The sequence below is a fragment of the Sinohyriopsis cumingii genome, chromosome 13 (assembly GCF_028554795.1).
Source record: "Sinohyriopsis cumingii isolate HCF-2022 chromosome 13, ASM2855479v2, whole genome shotgun sequence".
Taxonomy (NCBI): domain Eukaryota; kingdom Metazoa; phylum Mollusca; class Bivalvia; order Unionida; family Unionidae; genus Sinohyriopsis; species Sinohyriopsis cumingii.
Genome location: NC_142973.1, coordinates 68,053,672 through 68,081,440, shown reverse-complemented (window position 1 = coordinate 68,081,440; position 27,769 = coordinate 68,053,672). Strand labels below are relative to the sequence as shown.

Here is a 27,769-nt window from a genome sequence, read left to right as displayed (position 1 = left end):
CGTTTTTCTCGGACTTCTTCTTTTTGCTGTTGTAGTATTTCTTGTTGTTGTTGTATATCATAATCATCAATTCCCTTTCTAAATTCTTTATATCTCAATTCTTTTGTATCCAAGCGATCAATCTCTTTATTCGTTTTATACAACCAATTAACCCAGTCATCTCGTTTTATTTTACTGTTTTTATACTCGTCTTTTAAAAAGTCTTTTCTTGAATGATAGCTTTGAGCGGCAAAATTACCAAAAACCCTATAATTGTCGGATTTCAGTAATTGAGGTCGTTTTATTTGTGCTATAGCCTCTTCAGTGAGTTTATCTATAAAGGGGACTCCTTTTTGAGTGGAAATTTTTTGAAGTTCACCAACATCACCCTGTTCAGAATCATCAATATCAGCTAATCGTTCATACTCTCGTTGGGTTTTTATATCACTGGAAAGTTGTTTTATCCGTTGCTGTGTTTGTTCTGTCTCTGCTGCTATCTTTTCAAGTACAGGAAGAAGAGGCGCCTCTTTCCGTTCGCCCTCCTTAGGAATATCCCCGTATATTGCTCGTTCTGTAACATCCTTAGTCGCTTTAGTTACCGGGGCAAATAACTGTTCGCTTCCAACAGTAAAATCGGTTTGCATTTGTTGTCGCGTTTGAAGTTTCTCTCTCACTCTGTCTCGTAACGGTATAAACTTTTTAAGCGCTGCTAGCCGCTCTCTGGCTAGCCGAGTAGTAAGTGATTCACCTACCATTATTGTAAATTGATCCGCAATTTTCTAATTTTCCGCCGAGTGTACCATCGGGAGCTCCACGGAGTTTTCGTCTATAATCCTTCTAATGTTTTTGATCTTACTAGAAATCTCCCGGCGTCGTTCATAAACACGTCCGAGTTTTTTTCGTATTATTTCAACGGCAGTAAATAGTCCAATGAATGCATTTGCGTCATTGTGGTACAAGTTTTCATTAATCGTATGTTGTAATCGTTTTATAAAAAAATACTCGCGGGCCAGGGTAAAACGCCCCCGTTTCGATTGTTCGTTAATAATCTCATAATCGGATAATATTTTTTCACTGTCGAGACCATCAGATAATTCAATTCCTTGATTTTTTAATTTTGAAATCTCAGTTAATATATTATTGATGTCTTCGATATTCATTATTCTTATAAAACATCTTGTTTTTAAATAATAAAAAAAATGAAACCCCTGTGTATCAATTCCGAAGGTGTTTAATAATTCGTTAGACGTGACCTCGTCAGCGCCATAGGCGCCGGTGACCTTGTCACGGTGACTTCGTCACTCGCTGATTTCTGTTATATATGAAAATCGAATTCTATGCCCGGTCTTTTTTGAGATCGCTGAATTCTGTATTCCTTCTGCAACAAATCGTATCGAGGCTCCACAAATGTCAAAATATTTTCCTGCCTCATTCATCGACTGAAATATTTTTTCCTCGTGAGTTGTTGTATCAAATGACTTTACGGGTTTTGCTTTCTTTGAGTATTTACCAGTTTCGCCTTTTTTGGTATTCTGACTTTGCGAGATAGCTTGCAAGTTTGTAAGAGAATTATCAGTCTTATTATTATTAATATGATCAATCACAAGCCCATTTTCGATTAATCCGTTGAATGCTTCAAATACAATCCTGTGAACATAATAGTTTTTTCCTCCTGCAGTAAATTGCAAGTATCCCTGATTACTTACGGTGCCAACTGGTTTCTTCAGTTTGCGGTTTCTAACAACGCCGTCGCAAGATGCCTCGTAATTAACGAGCACAGGATGCGGCTGAAATTCTTGGTTCATTTGTGTAATAATACTACTTGTCTAATTTATTATTTGGTTTAATTATAAATCTTTCAACGTAGTCCTGGGGGGTTTTGATGACGAAGTCTGTGGTGGGTTCAATGACGGCGTTTTTAATTCGCTTGTCATAATAGCGTTTTAGTTCCCTGTATCGCTTTCCGCCACAATTGATACACAACTGCGATTTTCCTCTTACACCGACGTGACAAACCAAGCACGGGAGGGGGCCAAGAGAACCATTACGAACGCTTTGTAAATGGTACCCGCAGAATTCACCTCTACATGATTTATTGCACGGGGTTGTCGACCCAATCATCAACCATTTGCAGTGATTCATTATACTATATTCTTTCATTTAAATACTTGTTTTAATTATATGGATGAGTTCGAGAGATTAGCAGCAATTAAGCCCTGGAAAAATATTAAGTTCAATCTTGATAGAGTCCTCAAGGACGCACCAAAAGCGTTAATAAACGATAGAACCCTGTTGAGTAAAATACGCGATTGTATCGATGAATTCAAGCGTGATGGTGCATCTCATAGTTGGTCAACATTTCGAATTGATGGTGTTGTTGATGCTACCATGAACGACAACCGCGCAGCAACGATAATATCACAACTTGACGGTAAAAGGTATTTCTTCAGAGTAAAATTCATTGTCCGGGTGGAATCAGGTGATTGGATCATACGTGATAAATTTGAACCAGTTCTCAGCGATAAGAAAACAGTCATTGTTAGCCGCGACTCCAAGCCGGGGCTGTTAACCGGAATTGACAGACCATACTATGAACGAGCGTATCCTGAAACAGCAGTTGTTTATGGAATATACCCGTTAAATAAGAAACCTGATATCGGAAAACTGAAACCAATGAAACAGTCAACGGGGATAAATTGTGTAGCAGAACGAGTAATAGAGCATTTTACAAATGCATGTCGAGGAAACAAATTGACTGATTTACGACGTAGCAAAATCAACCAGTGGGAGGAGACAGTGCGCGAGCGTGGAGCAACCATCAGCGACATAGCGAGATTAGAAACATCGCTGAGATTTCCAATAACCGTTACAACGATAACCGGTGAAGTATTATACGAATCGAAGTACAAATCGAAGGGAGCCCCAATCAAAATTATTGATCATAACGAACACGCATGGACGCCCGCGATCACAATATTTCCACGGGATAGAACAGTAAAGTATATCCCGGGGGGATTCCTGGAAGAGAACGGTTTTCTCGCGGAGAGGAAACTATTTGATGCTATTGCCTACTTGTGTAAAAACGACCCTGTATCAGTGTGGTTACTTCGCAGCGCTGATACTTTTGATCAGTTTGTAAGACCAAACGGTGAATTATACCGCACTGAAGCATTTCACAGCAGGATGAAAAAAACCGCCATAGAATTTGAGGAGCATGATGAACAACTGCTAACAAATTGTTTTACGATTCCATCGGTTGTGGCTCATGTTGCAGCGAGGAAAAATGCGTGGAGCCCAACGCGCAAGGAATTTCTACCGGATGTACAATCCAGTTGTTTGGAGTATTATCACGGTGGACTATGGAACACTGAATACAACCGCGACGCTATGATCTCGGTTGATATGGTTGCCTGTTATCCAGCGAGTTTTCTCGGGTATGGATCCGCCGCTGAGTATTTCAAACGATTTGGACACCCCAGTCATGAAATGACTCGTGTTGCTATTAATGGACCACTGCCTGATTTTGATTTAACCGGATTCGCTCGCATAGTATCATTTGAATTCGCGGCAGGACTCCATCGCTGTTGCTATATTTGGATCGGTAGACACATGGCTGAAAAGAAGTGGCTGCCAATAGCGCTGCTACGGTATATGATTGATTGTAGCATGCTAGTTTCGTTGATTGTCAGTGACGCGATTATATCATACCGGGCACAGACTGAAGTCTGGTTACCAGAACCGGAGCGTCTAGATAGCATAATTGACGAGTCCAGAAAAAACATTGATGCCGACGAGGAATATATCATCGAATGGTCCAGGAGGATATTTAACCAACGAAACCGCGAGGCAAAAGATCTCGGTAGAAGAATAATTGGTAAGTTCACACAAGGTGGAAAAAACCACGACTACAAACGATATTGCTCACGGCTGATTATAGATGACGCAGAATATGATTTCGTAATCAAGGACGCAGTGGCAAAAAATAGATACGTGAACTGCAAAACAGCTTTCTTGTCCAATGGAACGAGGTTGGGTACAGTTGTTACCTACAGCGATGGAGACAGCCCGGCGTATCCACATTTGAGGGCGTCTATGCTGGGTTATGCCGCTATCAATTTATTCTCGATGATAAATAGATTTCCCGATACCGCGGTTAGAGTAGCCGTTGATTCATTTTATATTGACGTAGCGTATAAGGGAAACGTAGCCGAGTTTACTAGTCCGGACGAGAGTTGGGGTGCATGGAGAATTAAAAATGAAATACGACGCGATTATTCCCCGTCAGCAGATGTCACCGTTGAGAACAACTACTTACGCGGTGATAAATTGTCAGAATGGTCTAATGCACCATCGTGTTCTGATCCAATTTGTAGACACAAGACGGTTTATTTAAGCGGCTGTGGCGGGTCAGGAAAGACGACTCGGGCAATTGAATTATTTCGAACGCGGGCAAGTATAATCGTGCTTACACCGACCCATAGACTAGCGCGAGAGATAAAACAACGAAATGTTGACGCCGTTACTTATCACAGCTTTTTTCGATACAGCGGCGGTGAGTGGACTCCTGATCGAATGGGTGAAAAATTTATTCCCGACATTATCATCTGGGATGAGATATGTACTGTTTCGTTAGATACTTTACAAATGTTTCTTGAGTGGTTGCTGCGCGCGAATACAGCGGTAATCATGTGTGGCGACCATGGTCAACCACCACCATTTGTCGGCGAGGGTCCACATGATTGGTTAAAGGGTTTTGTGGACTATTATGAAGAAACCGATACTGATTACCGGGCACTTGATGAACAACTGCGCGGGGTTAAAAAATTAATCAGATTACAGCCGGATAGAATTCAATGTGAAATAATCCGCGAGGTGATTCCGGAAACGCCGTTAAATGAATTCTGGGAAACATGGAGACCAAACGATTTGATTGTAGCGAGCAGAAAGATAGTCAGAGACACACTTCAGCGGAAGTTGTTTACGTTGCATAAGGAAAAGTTTCCAACGCGTCCAGTGCCGTTATGTTATAGACCCGCGGATACACGGCGGCAGAACATTGAAGTTGAGATTCCAGCCCCGACAGCGTCGGGGACAAAAAAACAAATTCTCGTGCTGAATGATATCGTGCTCGTTGATATCGGTGTCGTCGAGGACGCGCTACGTGCTGATAAATCCCCGTGGACGCTAGGATACGCAACAACAATACATTCCTCGCAGGGACTAACTATCACGGACACAATTGTTTGGATAGTTGATAATCGCATCGAATGGTCGAATCTAGTCTATCTTGCAGTGTCCAGAGTACGAAGGATAAATCAGCTTCGAAGAATTGTTATTGACGCAGCCGGTGACGGAGTCACTGACGAAGCCGGCGACAAAGTCACCATCGATGCAAGCGTCATTGATAGAAAACTCTCGGGTTACCGCCAACAGGATAAAAAAAAACAGCGGCGTTTTGATATTGATGCCGAATTAATAATCTCGCTACGACAACAACAGAATAATCACTGCGCGAGTTGCAATTGTATAATGAGTTGGCGTTATTCGGATAAAGACACTCGCCAATTTACCGTGGATAGGATCGATAACAGTCTCGGTCATGTCAAAAACAATGTGAGGTTGACCTGTCTTGAGTGCAATAGACGCAACGGCGCTAGTTAAGACCACGTGGGGGTAATTGAGTATCGTTAGGTATCACTTGTAGTTGCTCGCGTGTAAATCCGCGCTGAGGAGCAGTTGAATCCAGTCTGTAGATCGGTGGTCTACCAGTTGATCGTGTTATCGTTGATATGTTATGTGTGGTAACACTCCAAATAGGATCGGTAGCCCTTTTTTTACCGCCTTCAAGCTCTCCTGGTTCATATAGATATCTAACAGTGACATCGCCAAGAATCGGCTTGGAAACGCTATTTATTTTTGATTTTCCGGGTATATACTCGTATTTAATCGCGTCGCTGGGCTTCATGTTGATTGCTCGGGTAATCTCGTTATTTAACGCTGCAATTACACCTGGCAACCTTTTAACCCATTCACGAGATCGTTTTTCTTGGATGAATTCCTTCGCGTATTGATATCCAAATAACCGTTCAGCGAGAGTCCGATTGAATCGTTCAACAATTGCCTGATCACGATGTAGCGCAGTATGACCTCGTCGTATCGCGACGCTATGATGTTTCAGCGTTGATAAAACAGCACCGCGAAATTCACTACCGGGATCAACTTGTAATAGATTTGGCCAGCGCAGAGGGCCTCTTCGATAAATTCTTTCAAACGCAGCGGCTACTTCAGTTGCTGACTTTGTTTTTAACGGCTCCGCTTGTTTGTATCGACTCGCAACATCAACTACGGTTAGCGCGTATTTGTAACCGTTGTCATGCGGCAAAAATAGTATATCAGCCTGATGAACTTCATTAGGTACGCTGACATCAAAGCGCGAGAAGTTGATTTGTTTAGGCGGTGGTAGATAGATTTGCCATATAGCCTGTTTGGATAACCAATTAGCCGCAGTGGTCTTTGTTACCTTTGCAGCGCTTGCAAGCTTACCAATTGCGGCCTTCCCCTTCCAGTATCCTCTCGGAGAATAATAGATGGATTCCATGTTGTTATTATAAACGCTATCGTTTTCAATTACCAGCGCCAGAAGCTCCGCTTCCAATCATTAATTTACCTTTCATAGCCGATTTTACCAACCATGAGGCCAATTTTTCTTTGACGGATTTATCAGGAATAGCATTTAATGCGTGAATTAATTTTACATCCGCGATATGACGCTGTTGCAGATCGCTACTTTTGTAAGCAACATCATGAGCATGACACGCCTTATCGATAGCGTTTATTGGATACTCACCGGGTTTGGGCTGATTTTGATCATCGAGTCTGATATCTAATCGTGTTCCGGGGCCACAGTAGCTATATCCTGGGAGGTGTTTTTCTCCTGGATACTTTGCCCACGGTGTTCCGGGGAGTTTTGCCAATTTGGCTGCGATGTCACCTCCTCGCTTTTTTTTAAAACATCTCCGGGTCTAATAGAAATAAATCTAAATTTCTTTGTACCGCATTGTACACACTTGCCAGTAAGGGCCGATCTGTTATTTCTTGTTGTAGCGGTTGTCATATCATTTGTGCCAGTACGTACTCTACACTTTACACAATATAGATCCATAATTTATGTATAGAGACATGAATATAATTGACTTTTCAGCGACTAAAACAAGAGAACCAGTTAAGCATGTTGCAGCGTTACCAAACTCGACCCGGATGATTATCATCGGACCATCTGGATCGGGCAAGACGCAATTGTTACTTAATTTAATAATGAGATGGATGAAGTGGGATAAGTTGTATTTAATCGCCCCTAGCGTAGATGATCAACGATGCTACGAGGTGTTGAAAGATTTTAACGAGAATGCATCAGCGATCGCTGAAAAAAATGTTATTGAGTTTATTACAGATATCAATGATGCACCAGGTATCGATGATATTGATGGCGACGTTAACAATCTAGTCGTGTACGATGATGTTATGTTAGACAATCAAAAAAACCCAGCTAGGATATTTTCCAGAGGCAGGCATAAAAACACTGACGTGATATATGTCACTCAACGATACACTCAGATTCCAAAAGTAATCAGAGACAACTGTAATATTCTTGCTGTATTCAACGGCGTTGATACACACACGCTACGAAATATTTGGCAGACATGGTGCGGCGGTGACATGGACTTTAATGTTTTTCGAAACTTTTTTAGTCATGCTCAGTCGACCCCACATGGATTTGTAACGATAAATTTACATGATCCTCGGACACGATATCGTATCGGACTTGACCAAATATTCGGTTAAATTGTAAATAATTTTCATTGTAAATAGCCACTTAGCAGCAGGGGGGGCAATGACATCGACGCGGTCGTCGACGTGCTTACCGGACGCTGACGACGCTGGGGATCGACGCGCAGAAGGTATTAATTAAACCAAATGACGTCCGGACAATTGTCGATTTGGCCCCTCGACGATGACAACGACGACGACGTCGTTTTTTTTTTACCAGGCGCTGACGACACTAGATCGTTGAGTGCAGAAAGTAATAATTAAGCAAAATAACGATTGGACAAAATGTCCGATTCGCCCCCCCTGCTGCTAATAGACCTCTTCTGTGCTTTAAGTACAAGTCCCCCCAAAGAGTTTGGTCTAGGTCTGTTATGTAGAACTAATGTTATTGTGCACAAAAACATTTGTATTTCTTCTTTCAGTTAGTGACCATGACCTTTTGAGCACAAATTCTTTGTTCTTCCTTACCTCAAGTGCAAGCCATCTACAAAGTTTGGTGAACTAGAACTGATGTTATTACTTGGAAACCGTTTTAATTTTTACCGAGTGACCTTCACCTTTCACCTCTTTACCCAAAATTAATATTTCTTTGTCACACCAAGTGCAAGCCATCCACAAAGTTTGGTGAACAAGAACTAACGTTATTGCTTGGAAACCATTTTAATTTTTACCAAATGACCTTCATCTTTCACCTTTTTACCCCAAATTAATATTTCTTCCTTACCCCAAGTGCAAGCCATCCACAAAGTTTGGTCAGGGTCCAGGATGTTCTTGTTTTGTATTTAACACCATTTTTCATTTCATGATAGACTATACATAGTGGCAAGTATAACTGGTGGAGGAAGAATCCGGGAAACCGCAGTAAGAACCACCAACCCACGGGAAGCTACTGGTAGGGTTTCTCACATACCCATATTGGCCAAGTCTGAGACTTGAGCCCACGTGGACAGAGGTGAGATGGCAGTGATCAGTAAAGGCGAGTGCTTTTTAGTCCACTCTGCCACCCGGTGCCCCTGGTCTGTTTTGTAGAGCTAATGATATTGAGAATGAACTATTTCTGTTTCTTCTTTCAGTCAGTGACCATCACCTTTTAAACCTAAAATCAATAGATATATTCCTTATATCAAGTGAAAGTGATCCACAAAGTCTGGTTTACAATTAGAGTTATTGTGCAAAAACCACTTATATTTTTTCAGTTACAGTGACGTTGATCTTTCACCTTTTGTCTACTAAATTGATATGCTCTTCCTTACCCCACATGCATGCCGCCCACAAAGTTTGGAAAACAACGTGTGTGTGTGTGTGATCTGGAACGTAGCTTCAACAATTTTTCAGTCATATATCTACGATGTCTGCAGTGTGGCAGCTTATAGTGATGTCTGCATTGGGGCTTCATGCCGCAGACACGTAATACGATGTCCCATCGAGTCACATTATCCTGACACCAGGCTGACCAGTATTAACACTAACCTCTCAATGCTGAACGTAAAGATTAGTACCATTTTTATAAGTCTTTGGTATGATTCAGGGTGGGTGGGTTTGAACCCACGACCTCACGCATCCAAGGTGGACGCTCTAATTACTAGGCCACCGGAGCAGTCAGGAAAATGAATATTGTTGAGAAGTCATCTTTTTGTGCTGAAACTGTTTTACTTTTTTTCACTCACAATGACCTAGACCTTTGCATTTTTCATCATGAAAACACTGGTATTCTTTTGTACCCCAAGTGCAAGCTGTCCATAAGAAAGTTTGATAACTGTTGATGGTGGACAACTTGGGTTATTGTTTGAAAATAACATTGATAAGTGATGGATGAACAACCATACAACATAAAACGTCTTTGAGCAGGCATAAGAAAAACATTATTGGGTACAGAACTTTACATATAAGGCCAAAAAAAATGTGTTTCCTATTGCATGGGAAGTTGTTTGTTTCTTTCAAGTACCACACCAAACCAGCTCAGATGCACAAATCAATTTTCGCCATTTAAAAAAATTTACTCTGGGTGAAAAAAGTACTAGGGTCAGCAATGAAAAACATGGATGAACAGCCGACCGTAAACATATTTTTTGGGCCAAAAGCAGTAAGTGAAATCAGAGGACTACTTGTGGCATATATCAGAAAGTAATACAATAAAAGAGAACATTAAAATTAGAGAAGTTTTAACAGTTTACTTATTGCTTTCATCGATACCAAACATAATTTTAGTTGGTGTAAAAATTATATAAAAAAATGTTTTGACAAACAAACAAAACAAATTAGGAAATGTACCATATTTCTTCGTGTACAATGCAATCCAAACTATAAACCAATACAGAACCATCTCTACAATGAAATTATTTTAAAGACAGACCCCCGTTTAAAAAAAAAATCGAAATAATTCTTACTCAAACTGTGATTCTGGGATATCTTTCTTATTGGTTTGTAATAATTTTCTCAGATAACATTCAGCAAGAATCAGGAATTAAAATACAGTAATGTAATCATCTTAAATTTTCCTTAAGGAAGTCTTGTCTTACATCTGAGGAGATTTTGAGAATTTGAGGAATTCTTATACTTTTTTTTCAAGAATAAATTTTAAAACTAAAAATTATTAAAATTTTAAAACTAGTTTGAAATCCTTTCCACTATATCCACCCCTGAAAAATACTGTTTTGAGTATCATGTGCAAGATAATGTAAAGTATCAATTCTGGGGAGAATTTTAGAGAATTTTAGTGAAACCAGGCTCCATATTCATGATACTACTCAACATTAGTGTACAGTCAGTGATACTACTCAACTTTAGTGTACATTCAGTGATACTACTCAGCTTTAGTGTACAGTCAGTGATACTACTCAACTTTAGAGCAGTCAGTGATACTACTCAACTTTAGAGTACAGTCATTGATACTACTCAACTTTAGTGTACAGTGATACTACTCAACTTTAGTGTACAGTCAGTGATACTACTCAACTTTAGTGTACAGTCAGTGATATTACTCAACTTCAGAGTACAGTCAGTGGTACTACTCAACTTTAGTGTACATTCAGTGATACTACTCAACTTTAGTGTACATTCAGTGACACTACTCAACTTTAGTGTACAGTCAGTGATACTACTCAACTTTAGTGTACAGTCAGTGATACTACTCAACTTTAGTGTACAGTCAGTGATACTACTCAACTTTAGTGTACAGTCAGGCCCAAATTCGGAATGCTTACAATGCATAGAGTAATTCAGATGCTGGGGATTTCAAAGTAGCACACGTTTAGATAGTTTTCTCTTAAATACTAAAAATTTACTATGTAACAATTTAACAATGATTAAATCTATGATAAAGGTAGTTTTGAGTTTGGCTATATCTGGTTCTACGCTGTTATTGAGTGAGTACACCCATTTGACAAGTAACTAAATAGTATGATGTGTGTACATTAATTAGACATGCATGGCCAAAGGGCTACACATGTGCCTAATTCAAAACCATCATCACCTAGTCAATGTTCAATAAGCTATAACTGATCAGGTTCGATGATGTTCCGATGTGGTAAAATGAAAAGCAAAATGACATGCATGCCTGCGCAAATGTTCAATATAACAAGCAAATATATGAATTATTTAGATGTGTAAATGTTCAATATAACAAAAAAATATATGAATTATTTAGATGTGTAAATGTCTAAGAATTCGATCATGTATTGATAGTATATATTTGCATTCAAGTACATTAGCAAATTGCAATTTTTGTGTGCAACATACAAGACATTACAATGCACAAAGGTTCATGAATACATACGCATACAATTTCAATGTTACAAGACAGTTTTCTCACTCCCTCTGTTGGCTGAGATTACTGCACATCAAATGCACAGGTTCCATTGCATATCAACTTCTTTAAAACGAAAGTTCTTGAAAAATACAATTTGCCTACGTATTTCATTGGCTGTATCTCTAGTAAGATTTCACTCAACAATGGTGGCAGTCTACACAGGTAAATACTGCTTTACACAAAAATTTAAATATAATTCATCAGCAACTCACTGCCTGAAATCACCTACAAGTCATTATTGATTGCCAATGGCTCAATTGAGGAATGTAAATATATTCCCACCATCTTAAATGTCTTGTATGAAGGCACTTGTAGTGACCTTGACATTCCTTGCTCCAAAGACAAAACAATTAAAATGTTTTTGAAAGAACACATCACAATGTAGAAAACAATTTTTTTATATTTGGGTTAGTATGTCCAAAAAAATGTATCAGTGATGTGAATAGAAGCTTCATTTTATTCCTCTGTCCACTCTTTTTTTTTAAAAAACCTAAAACACAACAATATTTTAACTTAATCATTAATATATGTGCTCACTTCTGAGAAAAATGTAAGAAATTATTTTTTTTAAAACTAGTACTGATGTTATGCTAGAAATACAATTACAGCCTCATAGCTGGCAAATACATCATAAGATATCTTCAATAAGTCATTTAGCTTGTAATAAGAAGCTGAGACCAAGTCCTGTACAGTATATATTTTGTAACAAGGCATTATTTACAATGGCAAGTTTGGGCTAAAATGATATAAAAGTTAATCAATCAATCAACAACAAAAATATTCCAAGCTCCTGCAAATGAAAATAGCACTCCAACTTGCAAAGGCTGGCTAGCCAAGGGGCTTAATTCATGCATTTCCAGTCTTGCTCCAAGTTAAGCAAGATGAGTTACTTCTCTTGTACAAGCAAATGTTTCTTGGTATAAATTAATTAGTAAAAGAGAACTAATATTGAGACCTGAGCCCACTTTGACCCAACTTCTCAGAGTTTCTAACTCAACAAAATTTTAGTACTTCTGTTACTGCTTAGTCTGTAGCAGATCTTTTCACTGAACGTTTAGTAGGCATCAGGGAATAACGACACAGCCCATGACACCTGTAAATCTCCTGACAAGATTTTTGTCTTTTAAAATTCTCTAAGTAAATATAATGCTGTCCATGGAAGCCATGTAGGATACCACCTTATAGTGAGACTGCCTTATAACTTAAATACAGGATACAGTATTCCCTCATTATAACACTCTGTGAAGCCATGTAGGATACCACCTTATAGTGAGACTGCCTTATAACTTAAGTACAGGATACAGTATTCCCTCATTATAACACTGTTCATAGGAGCCATGGAGTATACCACTTTACAGTTAAACTGCCTTATAATAAAGTATGGGATACAGTATTCCCTCAATATAATACTCCGAAGCCATGTAGGATACCACCTTATAGTGAGACTGCCTTAAAATTAGGTAAAGGATGTTATTCCCTCATTATAGCACTCCATGTGAGCCATGCTGTACACCACCTTACAGTGAGACTGCCTTATAAGGAAGCTCATTATACATAAAAAGCAAGACTGTATTTTAAAAAATTACTAAGAGGCATGAGTTAAATATGTATGAAATCAAATTTCCAATTTACAAAATCAATCCAACTGGATGGTTTGTACTAAGAATGAAGCAACAGAAAATTGAGCAGAATCATATGTCTTGCCTCTACATGTACATAAACCCAAGCTGGTATTACATCCATAACTAACTTTGATGGGTGTTACCATAATTGATAAAAATAAATGCACATACCAATTTCAGATTACATCCACTAGTGTTTAGGAATCTGAGCTGCATGTACTTATTGATAAAGTGTCTGCTGTACCTTGCCATAGCAATGATTGCTGGATTTATGTAACTATGTTTAAAACTATTTTGCTTAAGTGTTGTCCTAAATTATATTCCTCAGTTTGTCGTAATTTTAGCTCCTAACGTTACTAATGAAAATTTTCATAGCTCACTTCTGAGCCCCTCCTCTCAAGTGGCTGATGTATGTGCCAACACAATAAAATCCATGTCTGTTTTAAGAAGGATGCCCAAAGATCAGATAAAATCAATTCATTTGAAACAAATTATTGTTACTTTCTTTCTAGATTATGCTTTATTTTCAAATTTCAATCAATTTGGATCTAATCTGCCACACTTTGTGCATGTCTGATTTGGATTTTTAACATAACTTAAACAATTATTCAGTCACATCGCTACAATGTCTGCTGTGGGACAGTTTATAGTGATGTCAAGCACTGGGGCATCATGCTGCAGACATGTAGCATAATGTCCCACCCAGTCACATTATCCTGATACCAGGCCGACCAGTCGTAGCACTAACTTCTTAATGCTGAGTGCCGTGCAAGGGAGCTCTCATGCACACTACCTCTTGACATCATGAGCACCATATAAATCATTCTCCTATTAGATTTAACTTTAATTGCTTAAAGGTTAGAAAGCCAGTCTAATATTATTAGACATGTCTGTTGACACCGTGCTCACTGCACAGGGCTGGGCCCTAGGCCAATTGGACCAATTTGGCCCTAAGCTCAAAAGGGGCCCCACGTGCTAGTAATTTAAAAAAATATATCTATAGAGAGAAAAGTAATTTTAAAGCAATGGAAGAAAACTTTAAGTTCAATATCTTATAAAACTTGTTTAAAAGTTTATTTCCAAATGCTGTGCTCACAGGGGGCCCCACTCATAAAATCAGGGGGCACTGCAAAAATGATCCAAATCGGGACATGAATTTGTTAAGGCTGTTCCTGTTGCTACATATACCATTCTCATATTATGTAAACCTTTCTTCATGAAACAGAAAAACAGTCAAATATGGAAGTACTCTCTTATTCAAGAAATCAAAAGAGCTCCAAATAACTCATAACAAATCCAATTTATTAAAAAGGATGGAGTAGTTGTTATGGCATTAAACACCAGTGTTCAGCACAAGATAGACTATACATGGCAGCCAGGATAACTGGTGGAGGAAGACCCAGGGAAAACCACATGAAGAACAACTGACCCATAAGAACCTTCTGGCAAGCTTTCTCACGTACCCAAATTAGCTGAGGCAAAGACTCGAACCCATGCAGACAGAGGTGAGATGGCAGTAATCTGGAACAATAAGTGCTTTAGACTACTTGGGGTCTCAAGGATGGAGTAACCTTTAACAAGGATTTTGGAAATTTCTTACAAACTGTCGCTGAATGGCCATTTTTGCAATTTATGTGCAATGTTGATGTGCAAATTATTAAATAGGCAAGGAATATTCAAATTTTGTGACATCATCAAAATTCACCCATTAATAACATCACAACTACATAATGCCTTATAACAGGAATGGTATAATAATGAAGGGCATTATAACAGGAATGATGTTATAATGAAGAGTGTTACAATGAGGTAGTGCTGTATCTTTGATAGTCTCTTATTGCTACATTTGGAGAAATACTCTTGGTCTCAGTCTGCAGGTTTTATAAATTCAGCTGATGCCTGGTGCTGACTAGGAATGAAGTAATGATGACCATTACTGATCATTCTAAGGTGAAAATTACCCACATCCATATAGTGTAATTTTTTGTGGTGGAAATTTTTTAGTTAATTAGCTTTACTAAATCATGGGGACCTTTTTTTGGTTGCTGAAGTACTTTCAGCATAAATGAAACATTTCAATGAGCATACTCACTTATAAGTCACATCCAACTGCAAAATGCATTGACCAATATCTGCTGTTGTATAATTCTCTGGCATATCTAGGTCTATGCAGTCTGTCAGGAGTATTCAGAGGAACAAACAACACAGACCCTGATCTGCTGGTGCATTATCAGAGGGCAGTTCGGGGTCTTTTGCTTGCAGTTGGATTTGACTTACGAGTATTTATGTTATGTACATTGTACAGAAAAATAACCTTGTGTATCTGAACTTAAAACTACTGTTATAATGTTGTTGTTGTTGTTGCTGTTGTTGTGGGTTTACTGCCATTTTGTTCTTTTTGTAGGTTCAATGCATGTTTTAGCAAATGATAGGGTATACATGGTGGTGGAAGAACTCAGGGAAAACCCCAGGAAGAACCACTGACCCACAGGAAGCTACTAACAAACTTTCTCACATACCCATGCTGGCATAGCCTGGGACTCGAACCCATGTGGAGAGAGGTGAGATCTCAGTGATCTGTATAGATGAGTGCCTCTGACCACTTGGCCACCTGAAGCCTTTGATAGAATGTTAAACCCATGTGTAATAGTACTAGTATTTATTTGTTATTTAATAAGCACCTTTTAGACCTTTACCAGTGATATTTTCAGCCTGTAATCCACCTCCACAGTAGAAGTCATGTAACAACAACAAAAAAATATTATATTACAATATAATAAAAGGAAAAGTGAAAATACATAACCAACTGCTGTAAATTAAGGCCATGCCAAGCGTTTGTATGTTTAGTGTGAGCTTAATGGTAGGTTTTGGGAATATGGAAGTTAAAATGAAGACCATTCAGTTATATGAATAAATTGTATCATGTAAAAAAAAAATGCATTCCTATACAGTGATTTGTGAGTCTTATCATGCCAAAGAATATTATCTATTCAAGTGAAAGCATCATCTGTATCATATAATTTGTTTCTGTTAGATAAATAGATTTCTTTAAGTAGACACTAAAATAAAAGGAACATGCATTGGCCTATGTGAGAAAAGAATAAATGGCAGACCAAGGCATAATGAACAGAGGGCAGGAATATTACAATAAAAAATGATTGACACATATAGTGTATATTGCTACCAAAAGCGGATTTGCTCAAAATGGCCTCCAAGTATAAAACATGAAAATGCAATTTAATTGATGTCTTGTTGGCAAATATATTTAATGTATTTTAATCCACTGTAGGAGATGAATCAAAACCCACGCAGACAGAGGTGAGATGGCAGTGATCCGGAACGGGGAGCTCTTTAGACTACTCGAGGCCCCTAAATGCAAATGAAAACTGGGGAAAAAAATCACTATGCTGGACTGAACAAAACAGCTATATACCATATATTCCCTACGGTAATTAATACCACAACTCTAATTAACACGCTCCCCCCCCCCATACTAAGAACAAAAAATTGAAAAGAGACAGTGTAAGATCTGTGCTTTTCAGTAAGGGAAGTCCTGGGTGTTCAGAGGTAGGGCATTAAAATTAACAGATGTGTTGCTCAAATAATTATTTTAACTTTGCTGATATTTACAAGACTGAATTCAGTGGCAGAAAGACATCCTGATGTACATGTGGTCATCATAAGAGTATATCAAAAGAACAGCAACTTTACCTTTCATTATTGTGCTCTTATAAATGTATCATCCCCCCCCCCCATGAAAAATATAACACCCCTAGGTGCATTAATTAGGGAATGTACAGTATATAAACCGTTAGTGATTCTATGAACTGATGATGTGTTCTTGCATGGGATATTACGGCATGTTTGACACTGAGTTAGGAAGCATTAAATACATTATCTGTGTACCATATTACTAAAACAGAACCTTAATATTGAAACCTAATTTACTGGGATTTTCTATTTATCCAAATGCCATATACATGTATCATGGGTTTGATTTTTCTGACATTTCAAGGGACATGGAGCATTTGCAAGATACTTGATAATTGCAAAGGACATGGAGCATTTCCAAGATATTTGATAATTGCAAAGGACATGTAGCATTTCCAAGATACTTTATAATTGCAAGGGACATGGAGCATTTCCAAGATATTTGATAATTGCAAAGGACATGGATCATTTCCAAGATACTTTATAATTGCAAGGGACATTGAGCATTTCCAAGATACTTTATAATTGCAAGGGACATGGAGCATTTCCAAGATACTTTATAATTGCAAGGGACATAGAGCATTTCCAAGATACTTTATAATTGCAAAGGACATGTAGCATTTCCAAGATACTTTATAATTGCAAGGGACATGGAGCATTTCCAAGATACTTAATAATTGCAAAGGACATGTAGCATTTCCAAGATACTTGATAATTGCAAGGGACATGTAGCATTTCCAAGATACTTTATAATTGCAAGGGACATGGATCATTTCCAAGATACTTGATAATTGCAAAGGACATGGAGCATTTCCAAGATACTTTATAATTGCAAGGGACATGGAGCATTTCTAAGATAGCTCTACCATGGACAAAATTTGCTTTAATCATCATACAATCTGGGTCAGGTCTTCCCTGAAAAAAATGTTTAATTTAGCACCCATGCTATTGACTGGAATAGGATTGTATTTATCCAGTAGATGAGATCATTTGTGGAAAATTCATGCTTAGTAAATAATAAAAAAAATGGATTCAGAAAATGTTTGTTCTGAGTCAGCTGGTGCCATCTCCAAAGACACACTATGGTAGATGACCCAGTATAATGATGGTAGGATTCAAACCTGGTCACAAGTCTGACACACTAACCACAGAGTAATTACAATTGGGCCTATTCTATTTCCCTGAGCCGAAAGTGCTTAACATGATAATACAAGAAAATGGTGGTATGCTGGATGGATAGCAAAGTTTTGTCTAAATGGTGTAGTATTTATATTAACACTGCATTTACATTTGTCTAAGATACTGTGCCAAATACAAAGGTTAATGCAGATCATTGGAGAATGGAATATACATCATAGTGACTTAGTTTTGACTGAAGTGTATGGTGCCATCATTAATCAAAATATCTGCAGATATAATTTTTCAGACACCAATTTTCTAAATCTGCAACAAATACAAATGGTACACATTATTTCTAGATGCTATATATTTTTTTAAGAAGACAAAAATTTCAAGTTGGAATGTAAAGTGACCTAGTTGACCAAAGTGTGTAGCATTTGCATGAAACATTTACATACCAAGTTATGTGACTCAACACTGAGCAAGTGTCTGTGAAAATGATCTGAATGGCAACTCTAACCTGGTGTTGACACCAAACTGAGAGATGGATTGACAGACATCATCAACATTTAAACCACAACTGTTTCTATTATATGTACATGTATATAAATAATTTTAAATAGTATAGCCTTTAGCAGTTAAATTTTCGAAATTTAAAAATACAATCAAATTAAAAAAATACATCCATAACTCTGCATATAATCTTAGTATCTCTATTTTTTTAAAACAGTTAAACACCTCTGAAAGACTCTGTGGCAACTTCGTATCATTAAAATAAAAACAAAAAATACTTTCAATTCATAAATTAACACGAGTCCCTCAATTGGGACTGATGCTCTACTGTCCTCAAAACATGTCCAGGAATTCAAGACAATTTCTTCTTTATAATTGCTGAGTATTGAGATTATCTGTTATGGAGCAATAAGATTTTCAAATTAGCCACTGTGGCAGTCATACTGGAAGCAAGATCTGAAGATTTTCATTCAGGACAAACTAGACACTATTTGAATACTTTTGGTGAAAACCCAATCTTGATATGACCATCCACAGAGGAGAATTAGAGAGACAATTTGCAGTATATTCATTGTGGCTGCCATATTGGAGGTACAAGAAAAGAGACAACAATATAGTTGAACTGTGTATGATTACTGATCCCATTGCTGTGGATAGACCTTAAAAACATCCCTGAGAAGAAGTCGGTTCTTTTGTTTCATGCTGCTGAAAATAGACGACATTTTTGTCCCGAACTGAATTTTCAAGTCTGTATTTAAATCATCATGAGGAATATCATTAGGTGCAAAGCTTGGGTATTCACCACACAACATTGTGCCTACCTCATACATCTGGGTATCAGGATTGCTCCTTTCACAAAATGTAATACCAGGACTACCTGACCCACCTGCCACAAATAGTGTATTAAACAAGTAGGAACCATTATTCAGAATTCCATAATAAGGATCAAGAAAATTATTTAAATCAAACCCCTTGCCTCTCAGATATTGTGCAACTCTAGATCTCTTTTCTTTTATCATGCTCATGCTGAATGACTTTATCCTACAGTTCTCATCAACTCGTTTTATCTCACCATGCGGATGACCAAAAAAGTCAAACTGACTGCTGGGAAGTAAGTCACAAAATCTTGTCAATGGACCTGGCAAATGTTGATAATTCCTGCAGCTTCTATCAATTTTCAGTACAATGACATCAAGATTAATATCAAAATATTTCACACCTTGCTCAAATCCAAAACAAACGTCATCATTTCTGCTACTGCCCAAATTAAAGTGAAAACTTATCTTAACTTTATGGATATGTTGATTTATTTCCTGTTGTATACTGTCTTCTGTCTGATCGGCTCTGATACCAAGCATAATTATAATAGTATGTAGACATGTCATCACATGACCATCACCCACTACAAATCCTGTACCCCAGGGCTCATTTTCCACATGCAAAATACCAATGCTTTTTCCAACCTCAATTTTTTGAGGTAATGCTGCATACAGGGTTGGTTTGAGGCTTGGAGGTTTATTAAACTGACCTTGGCCAGGAAATCTAAACCTCAGTGGAAGACTGCCTGCAGGAACTTGCTTCCAAGTTTGATTGATGGTAATATGATTCGATTCAACTTGCTTCAGAGTTTGTATTTTCATGACACAATCTAGTTCATTTGTCCGTTTCTTGCCAATTCTGCACACCAAATATAAAATCAAAGCAAAGATGAGAACTGGAATTAATGCCAAACACCCATATAAAAAAGACATGGGATGGAAATTTACTTCATCGGACACAAACACTTTTGTTGGTCTCTCATTGTTCTCTTTTTTATCTTCAACACTGCCAATGGATTTGTTTCTCAAATTTAATACAGAATTGTTGTCTTCTGAATGAGTTTTCTTGTTATCTTCATTGTTGTCAGAGGTTTTCACAGGTTTTAGATTTGTCATGTTTCTATCTTGAGTATTAGACTTTGGTTTTGGCTCTGGAGTAGTTTTAATTGGAATCAAATCAAAATTTTTATCAACACAATAACCCCACATTGTGAGTTTTTGACCTTCAGAACAATTTTTGTATTTACAGTCATAAAAATACTTCCCATAGTATCCACTGTCTGTATCACACATACATTTCCCATTTTCGTCAAGTCTGGAGAATTCTGGACAGGTCATTTTGTAGCACATGGTAACTAATCCAGAATTCGTTTTGTCTGGCTGTATAAATGGTGGAGTGCATGGTCGACACTGATCTGCTGTATACGGCTTCTCACAAACTATAACCTCCGATCCTGGGTCGCATTCCACCCACAAACAGAAGCGAGTAGTTCCATTAGGAAAACTGTGTAAGTAATACTGCTGAGTCATGTTGCGTTCATCTGTGGGTCTTGCTAGACAGTTCGAAACTAAACTGAAAGCAAGAATGATGATGGCAAATCCATGCATTATATCTGAGATCATTTTAAAAAAAAGAATCACAAGCAATTCCACTCTACAGTCTATACAGTAACAGAAATAAGAAGGAGTGCAAAATGTTCCTAATGAGTAATTAAAGAGCAAAATACTCAAAAACTTTCATTAATTTCTTGCCTTGCTATATTTTGTTTCAATCCTGGAATTGCAATGAAAGCAGTTAAAAGACGTCACTTTTATGTGATGCAGACACAATGAACAAAATGGTCTCCTACTCTTCATAAAAGTGACTCTGGAAAATATTCCAGTTGATATTTTCAATGAAGATTTCGTTAACTTACGAGATTTTACATAAACCCATATGCCTTTGGTATAGAGGGAATCAATTAAACACAAAGAATCACGTCGAGGCATCAATATCAAATAGCACTCATTTCATGTCCTTTCTTTGACAATTATCATTTTTTACTTTCACACACTGATTAATGTTCTTTAAATTTCTGTGGTCTTCATGCTACAGCACATTCATCATGGGAAGACAAAAGAAGCAGTATGTTAATGCTTGGAGATGGTGTCAGTTATCTTAATGCTTGGAGATGGTGTCAGTTATCTTAATGCTTGGAGATGAAGTCAATTATGTTAATGCATGGAGATGGTGTCAATTATTCCTCATCCAAAAGCAGAAATGACCTGAAACAAACAGATGAAAACCAATTAATAAATAAAAAGTAAAATTAACAGAATGGCGCATACTCTGTTCATTTAAATACCACTCCTTCTCTCCCACATCCCACCCCAACTTCATGATGGATATTAATTTTAGTAAAATGTAAAGTAAACAATTCTTCTGAAAATAGTGAGAGTACAATTATTTGTTAGCAGCAATGGCTGGTCACATGAATGTCTTCTGATGATGACCATAATATGTACTAAGTTTCACAGCGATCCACTAAAACCTGCAAATGCAGTTGCATTCACAAAATTCTTTAGTTCACTGCATTCCACAGTTAGGTCAAAAAGGGCAATAACTCTTACAAAAATCAGAGAAGTACAAAGATTTGTCAATATTTGGATCTTTAAATAATGAAAAAAATAATTTACCAACTTAAACAGCAATCCATTAAAAACTGCAAGCTCAGATGCACTCACAAAATTCTGTTGCACACTGCGTTGTGCTGTAAGGTCAAAAAGGGCAATAACTCTAACAAACACCAGAGAAGCTCAAAGGTTTGTCAGAGCATGCACCTTTAAATAATGAACATAATAAGTTTTTGATTCATAGCTCTTTTGGTCTATGAACAGTACAAATAAAAATCGTAGGAGGAAAGTGATTTGACACTGTGTGCACCTTAAGGCAATGATCATAATATTTATCAAGTTTCATGATAATCCATCAAAAACTGGGGGACTAGCTGTGGGACTGAGAGTGCATCATCTACATGTGCAACAACTATTCTGACAAATGTCAAGTACAACTTTACCAAGCATACACTGGTCGTCTCTATTGAGGCTTCCTAATTAACAGGTGCCCTTGCAATATTATTAACCTCTCATGTGGGAGATCAGATCAATCCCATGTTTATGATCAAGTTAATGGCCTTATAAAGGTGCTGGTCTTAAACAATGTAGGCAAAGTGTTAAAAATGTACCATTTTGATGCTGAGTAATATGGCTTACTTTTGTGAAAGAGATCAAAGGAATGACTTGTTTTCAGAGGGACCTCTCAACAAAAAAGGCATGGTTTGGTTTCACATTTTATGACACAACAACACAAGTTGGATATTTAGTGCCAAGGCAATTGTGCCTTGTCCAAGCACACACTACAGTAGCAGTGACCTGGGCTCATCTAATGGTAGGATTCAAACCTGCATCCTTTCAGTCACAAGTCCATAATGCATACCATTGAGCTGCTCTGGCTACTGTTTCCAATGCTCACCTCTAATGACTTGCAGGAAGTAATAGTGTTTATATTATGCACCTCTGAGTATGTAGGTGCCACACAATTAAGAATGAACCACTGAGTATGTAGGTGCCACACATTTAAGAATGCAAAGAAAATTACCATATAGCTATCATTATACTGTACTATGCCAATCAGCACCTGACACTGTCCAAAAATTTATTATTCTTTAAAATTTATTTTCAATGATCTTGGTATCTCAAATCATAATACTTCTGAAGAAATCAGAGTGCTTTACATTCCAAAAAAAGCAAAATTAAATAAAGCTATTGCCAAACCTTAGTAACCTACTTTATCAGACACAATTTTCAGAATTTGCTCGTCTTTTCTTTTGCTGATTATTACAATCACTTTGTAAAATTTCAAAAAATATAAAAACTCTGGGCAAACAAAAGAGCTTTGGATTTTTCCCATCATGGATTTCATACATACTTCAATCTTTGTTTTTTCTGGCGCAGAGACAACAACAATCTGACAGGGATTAATTAAAGTCTGTGTTCTGGTAACTTTTGTTAATCCACTTACTTCTGCTGTCTGGTAGACAAAGCCTTGCATTTCATGTTAGGTAGAGTTATGATTAGCAATGATATTTTTGAAGTTCACTTTTCACTTTCAGCAGAATGAAAGCAATATTTTGATTGGTGAATAAAAGGTCAACATGACATGATCTCTAATTGGTGCCCATAAGACCTACTTAAACAGATTGCTTAATATCTAATTGGTGCCCATCATACCTAGTCAATCAGATAACTTTATCTCTAACTGGTGCCCATCATAATCTAGTCAATCAGATAACTTGATCTCTAATTGGTGCCCATCATACCTAGTCAATCAGATAACTTGATCTCTAACTGGTGCCCATCATACCTAATCAATCAGATAACTTGATATCTAACTGGTGCCCATCATACCTAGTCAATCAGATAACTTGACCTCTAACTGGTGCCCATCATACCAAGTCAATCAGATAACTTGATCTCTAACTGGTGCCCATCATACCTAGTCAATCAGGTAACTTGATATCTAACTGGTGCCCATTATACCAAGTCAATCAGATAACTTGATCTCTAACTGGTGCCCATCATACCTAGTTAATCAGGTAACTTGATCTCTAACTGGTGCCCATCATACCTAGTCAATCAGGTAACTTGATCTCTAACTGGTGCCCATCATAACTAGTCAATCAGATAACTTGATCCATATCTGGTGCCCATCATACCTAGTCAATCAGATAACTTGGTCTCTAACTGGTGCCCATCATACCTAGTCAATCAGGTAACTTGATCTCTAACTGGTGCACATCATACCTAGTCAATCAGATAACTTGATCTCTAATTGGTGCCCATCATACCTAGTCAATCAGTTAACTTGATCTCTAACTGGTAACCAACATACCTAGTCAATCAGGTAACTTGATCTCTAACTGGTGCCCATCATGCCTAGTCGACAATCAGATAACTTGATCTCTAATTGGTGCAAATCAGACCTACTTAATCAGATAACTTGATCTCTAACTGGTGCCCATCATACCCAGTTAATCAGATAGCTTGATCTCTAACTGGTGCCCATCATATCTAGTTAATCAGATAACTTGATCTCTAACTGGTGCCCATCATACCTAGTTAATCAGATAACTTGATCTCTAACTGGTGCCCATCATACCTAGTCAATCAGATAACTTGATCTCTAACTGGTGCCCATCATACCTAGTCAATCAGGTAACTTGATCTCTAACTGGTGCACATCATACCTAGTCAATCAGATAACTTGATCTCTAATTGGTGCCCATCATACCTAGTCAATCAGTTAACTTGATCTCTAACTGGTAACCAACATACCTAGTCAATCAGGTAACTTGATCTCTAACTGGTGCCTATCATGCCTAGTCGACAATCAGATAACTTGATCTCTAATTGGTGCAAATCAGACCTACTTAATCAGATAACTTGATCTCTAACTGGTGCCCATCATACCTACTTAATCAGATAGCTTGATCTCTAACTGGTACCAATCATACCTAGTTAATCAGATAACTTGATCTCTAACTGGTGCCCATCATACCTAGTTAATCAGATAACTTGATCTCTAACTGGTGCCCATCATACCTAGTCAATCTGATAACTTGATCTCTAACTGGTGCCCATCATACCTAGTCAATCAGTTAACTTGATCTCTAACTGGTAACCAACATACCTAGTCAATCAGGTAACTTGATCTCTAACTGGTGCCCATCTTACCTAGTCGACAATCAGATAACTTTATCTCTAATTGGTGCAAATCAGACCTACTTAATCAGATAACTTGATCTCTAACTGGTGCCCATCATACCTAGTCATCAGATAACTTGATCTCTAACTGGTGCCCATCATACCTAGTCGACAATCAGATAACTTGATCTCTATCTGGTGCCCATCATACCTAGTCATCAGATAACTTGATCTCTAATTGGTGCCCATCATACCTAGTCATCAGATAACTTGATCTCTAACTGGTGCCCATCATACCTAGTCGACAATCAGATAACTTGATCTCTATCTGGTGCCCATCATACCTAGTCATCAGATAACTTGATCTCTAACTGGTGCCCATCAGACCTACTTAATCAAACTGATTGACAACTGCATATAGTTTTATCAAAGGACAAGTAGATTTTCAAAGAGCCATGTCCCTTGAACAGGTGGCTTTTCAAACAAGCATAACACCATGCAACAGTATGTCACATAAAAATATGGATTCCGATTCCCACATTTTTGCCAACGAAGGTTTCTATATGTTATTCCTATCTACACCCTGGCAGATCAATCATATATTTCAGTGCTTCAGGTCTGTGAATTTCACTGCAATCCAATCAAAATCAACTTGTTCAAATTTGAACATTGTTCCTATATAATCGAGAGAAGGAGAGCACACAAATGGAATGGACCTGTAAATAACCAATTTTCCACTGTCGGTCCTTGTTTGCACAATCACATACATCCATTCCCTCAAATACACATACAATGGCTTCCCTCTGGTACATAGTCATAATTTTGATGTTAAACTTACAAAGTATCCTTTTGAAATCAATTGCCATCACCAATTTCGGCCGACGTACAAACTATAACTGCTACATGCTATTAGTTAATGTCATTATATACTAACGGTGACAACAATGAAATCCAACAGATGTGCAAGGACAAAGAACTGAAATATCTGATTGAGCCACCAAGGTGTAGATAGGGTTAACATATTGGAACCTTGGCTAGTGAAGATAAGATTCCCAAAGATTTGTATCTGATAAATCCATTCGAATTCATAATCCTCCAAACTGTAATTTTAATAAAAATTTATTTTAATTTTCATTCACTTTCATTTAGATCTATATTATAAAAACATGGCGCACAAATGATTTGGTGAGTACTTTTTAAAAACACCATTTGTCACTGAGAGAAGCACTTTTCAAATATAAAAATCTAACAGAATTCTGACCTTTCATTTTTTTTATATAAATCTACACATTGGAGATCTCACAATTATGATTCACATAAATACTGACTGGGTATTAAACAAGGACAGAAAGGTGTTTTTCTGTATGACTGGGCATTAAAAGAGGATAGAAAAGTGCTATCTGTATTACTGAGCATAAAACGAGGACAGAAAGGGGGTGTCACTATGACTGGGCATTAAAAGAGGACAGACAGTGGGAATCTGTATTACTAATCATTAAAATGACTACATCAAATCAAGAACCTTGTAAGATACTGTCTGAAGAATTTAGTTACTGCTGTAATGTGAATCAAGTATTCACTAGTTCAGTACTACATAAAAAGAGGCCCTCACAGGGGCTGTTGGTCTACATTCCAAAATGAAATCATGTACATAATATTCATACGTGATACAAATTTTAAATTAGCTGCTATTGCAGCCATATTGAATTAAGATCAGTACCATTTTCAATAAGGACAAACTTGACACCATTAGGAGACTTTTGGTGAAATCCCCATGCCAATATAACCATCCATTCAAGAGAATTTATGTCAAGATCTTCAACATGTTCATTGATTCATCCAGACATCTGCATGGCATCATTTCATCCAGGACCATTTGGATATCATAAGAAGTATTTTAGTGAAAACCCCCTGTTAAAATAAAGATCCATTCTAGTGAATTAGTAATAACATGATTTTCAAGATGGTGCTGTGGTGGCCATGTTGGATGCCCAAGCTGAACAATCATAAGAAGTCATCTGGTGAAAATCTCATGTCAATACAACTTTCTGTTATAGAGTAGTGACAACAAGATTAAGATGGCAGCATATAAGGAATAGCATAACCTATTTTACTGTGATCTATACATTTTCCAGTATTCTCCTTTTATTACAGTATATAAACACATAATCATTCTAAAATTTCTGTTCACTCACAGGTAATATCCAATGCTGGCCTCTGGTAGAAAAACATTAACTTTGACAGTCAAGTCTCTTTGGTTAGAATGATCTCAATGTAGAAGTTTGTGAAACCATCGGACATTTACATGGCATGCCTAGTAAGCCAGCACCTGCAAAAAACAGAAAATGACAGACGATAAGCACCAGAATCAATGAATAATGGTTTATTTCTCTAACATGACGATGCAAATAAATGTAAACATAAATAACCACTCTTTCATTTTTGTCAAGCTGAGTGAGGAGCTACAACAGTTCAGCTGGTAAAGTGGTGGCCACATAATCCAAGGGTTGTGGGTTTGATACCCATCCAAGTTTGTCGAGGATGGCTGCCTTAGGAAAGGCACTTAGCTTCCATTTCAACAGCATGATATATCCCCCAAAAAAACCAACATTCATTGATCATTAAATCAG

At 37.6% G+C, this 27,769-nt stretch overlaps 1 protein-coding gene across 2 annotated transcripts in view; it reads right to left on the bottom strand.

Moving 5' to 3' along the window:
- Window positions 1–9,962: 9,962 nt before the first annotated feature.
- Window positions 9,963–27,769, bottom strand: part of LOC149785781 (uncharacterized) — a 33,155-nt gene continuing 15,348 nt past the window's right edge. For both annotated transcript variants that reach the window (XM_089979695.1, XM_089979697.1), the window contains exons 3-4: window positions 27,335–27,468; window positions 9,963–21,662 (exon numbers count right to left, since the gene is read on the bottom strand). In XM_089979695.1, coding sequence (XP_089835821.1) covers window positions 19,212–21,020 — 1,809 coding nt within the window. In that variant the 5' untranslated portion in view covers window positions 21,021–21,662; window positions 27,335–27,468 and the 3' untranslated portion in view covers window positions 9,963–19,211. The remainder of the gene's footprint in view (window positions 21,663–27,334; window positions 27,469–27,769) is intronic.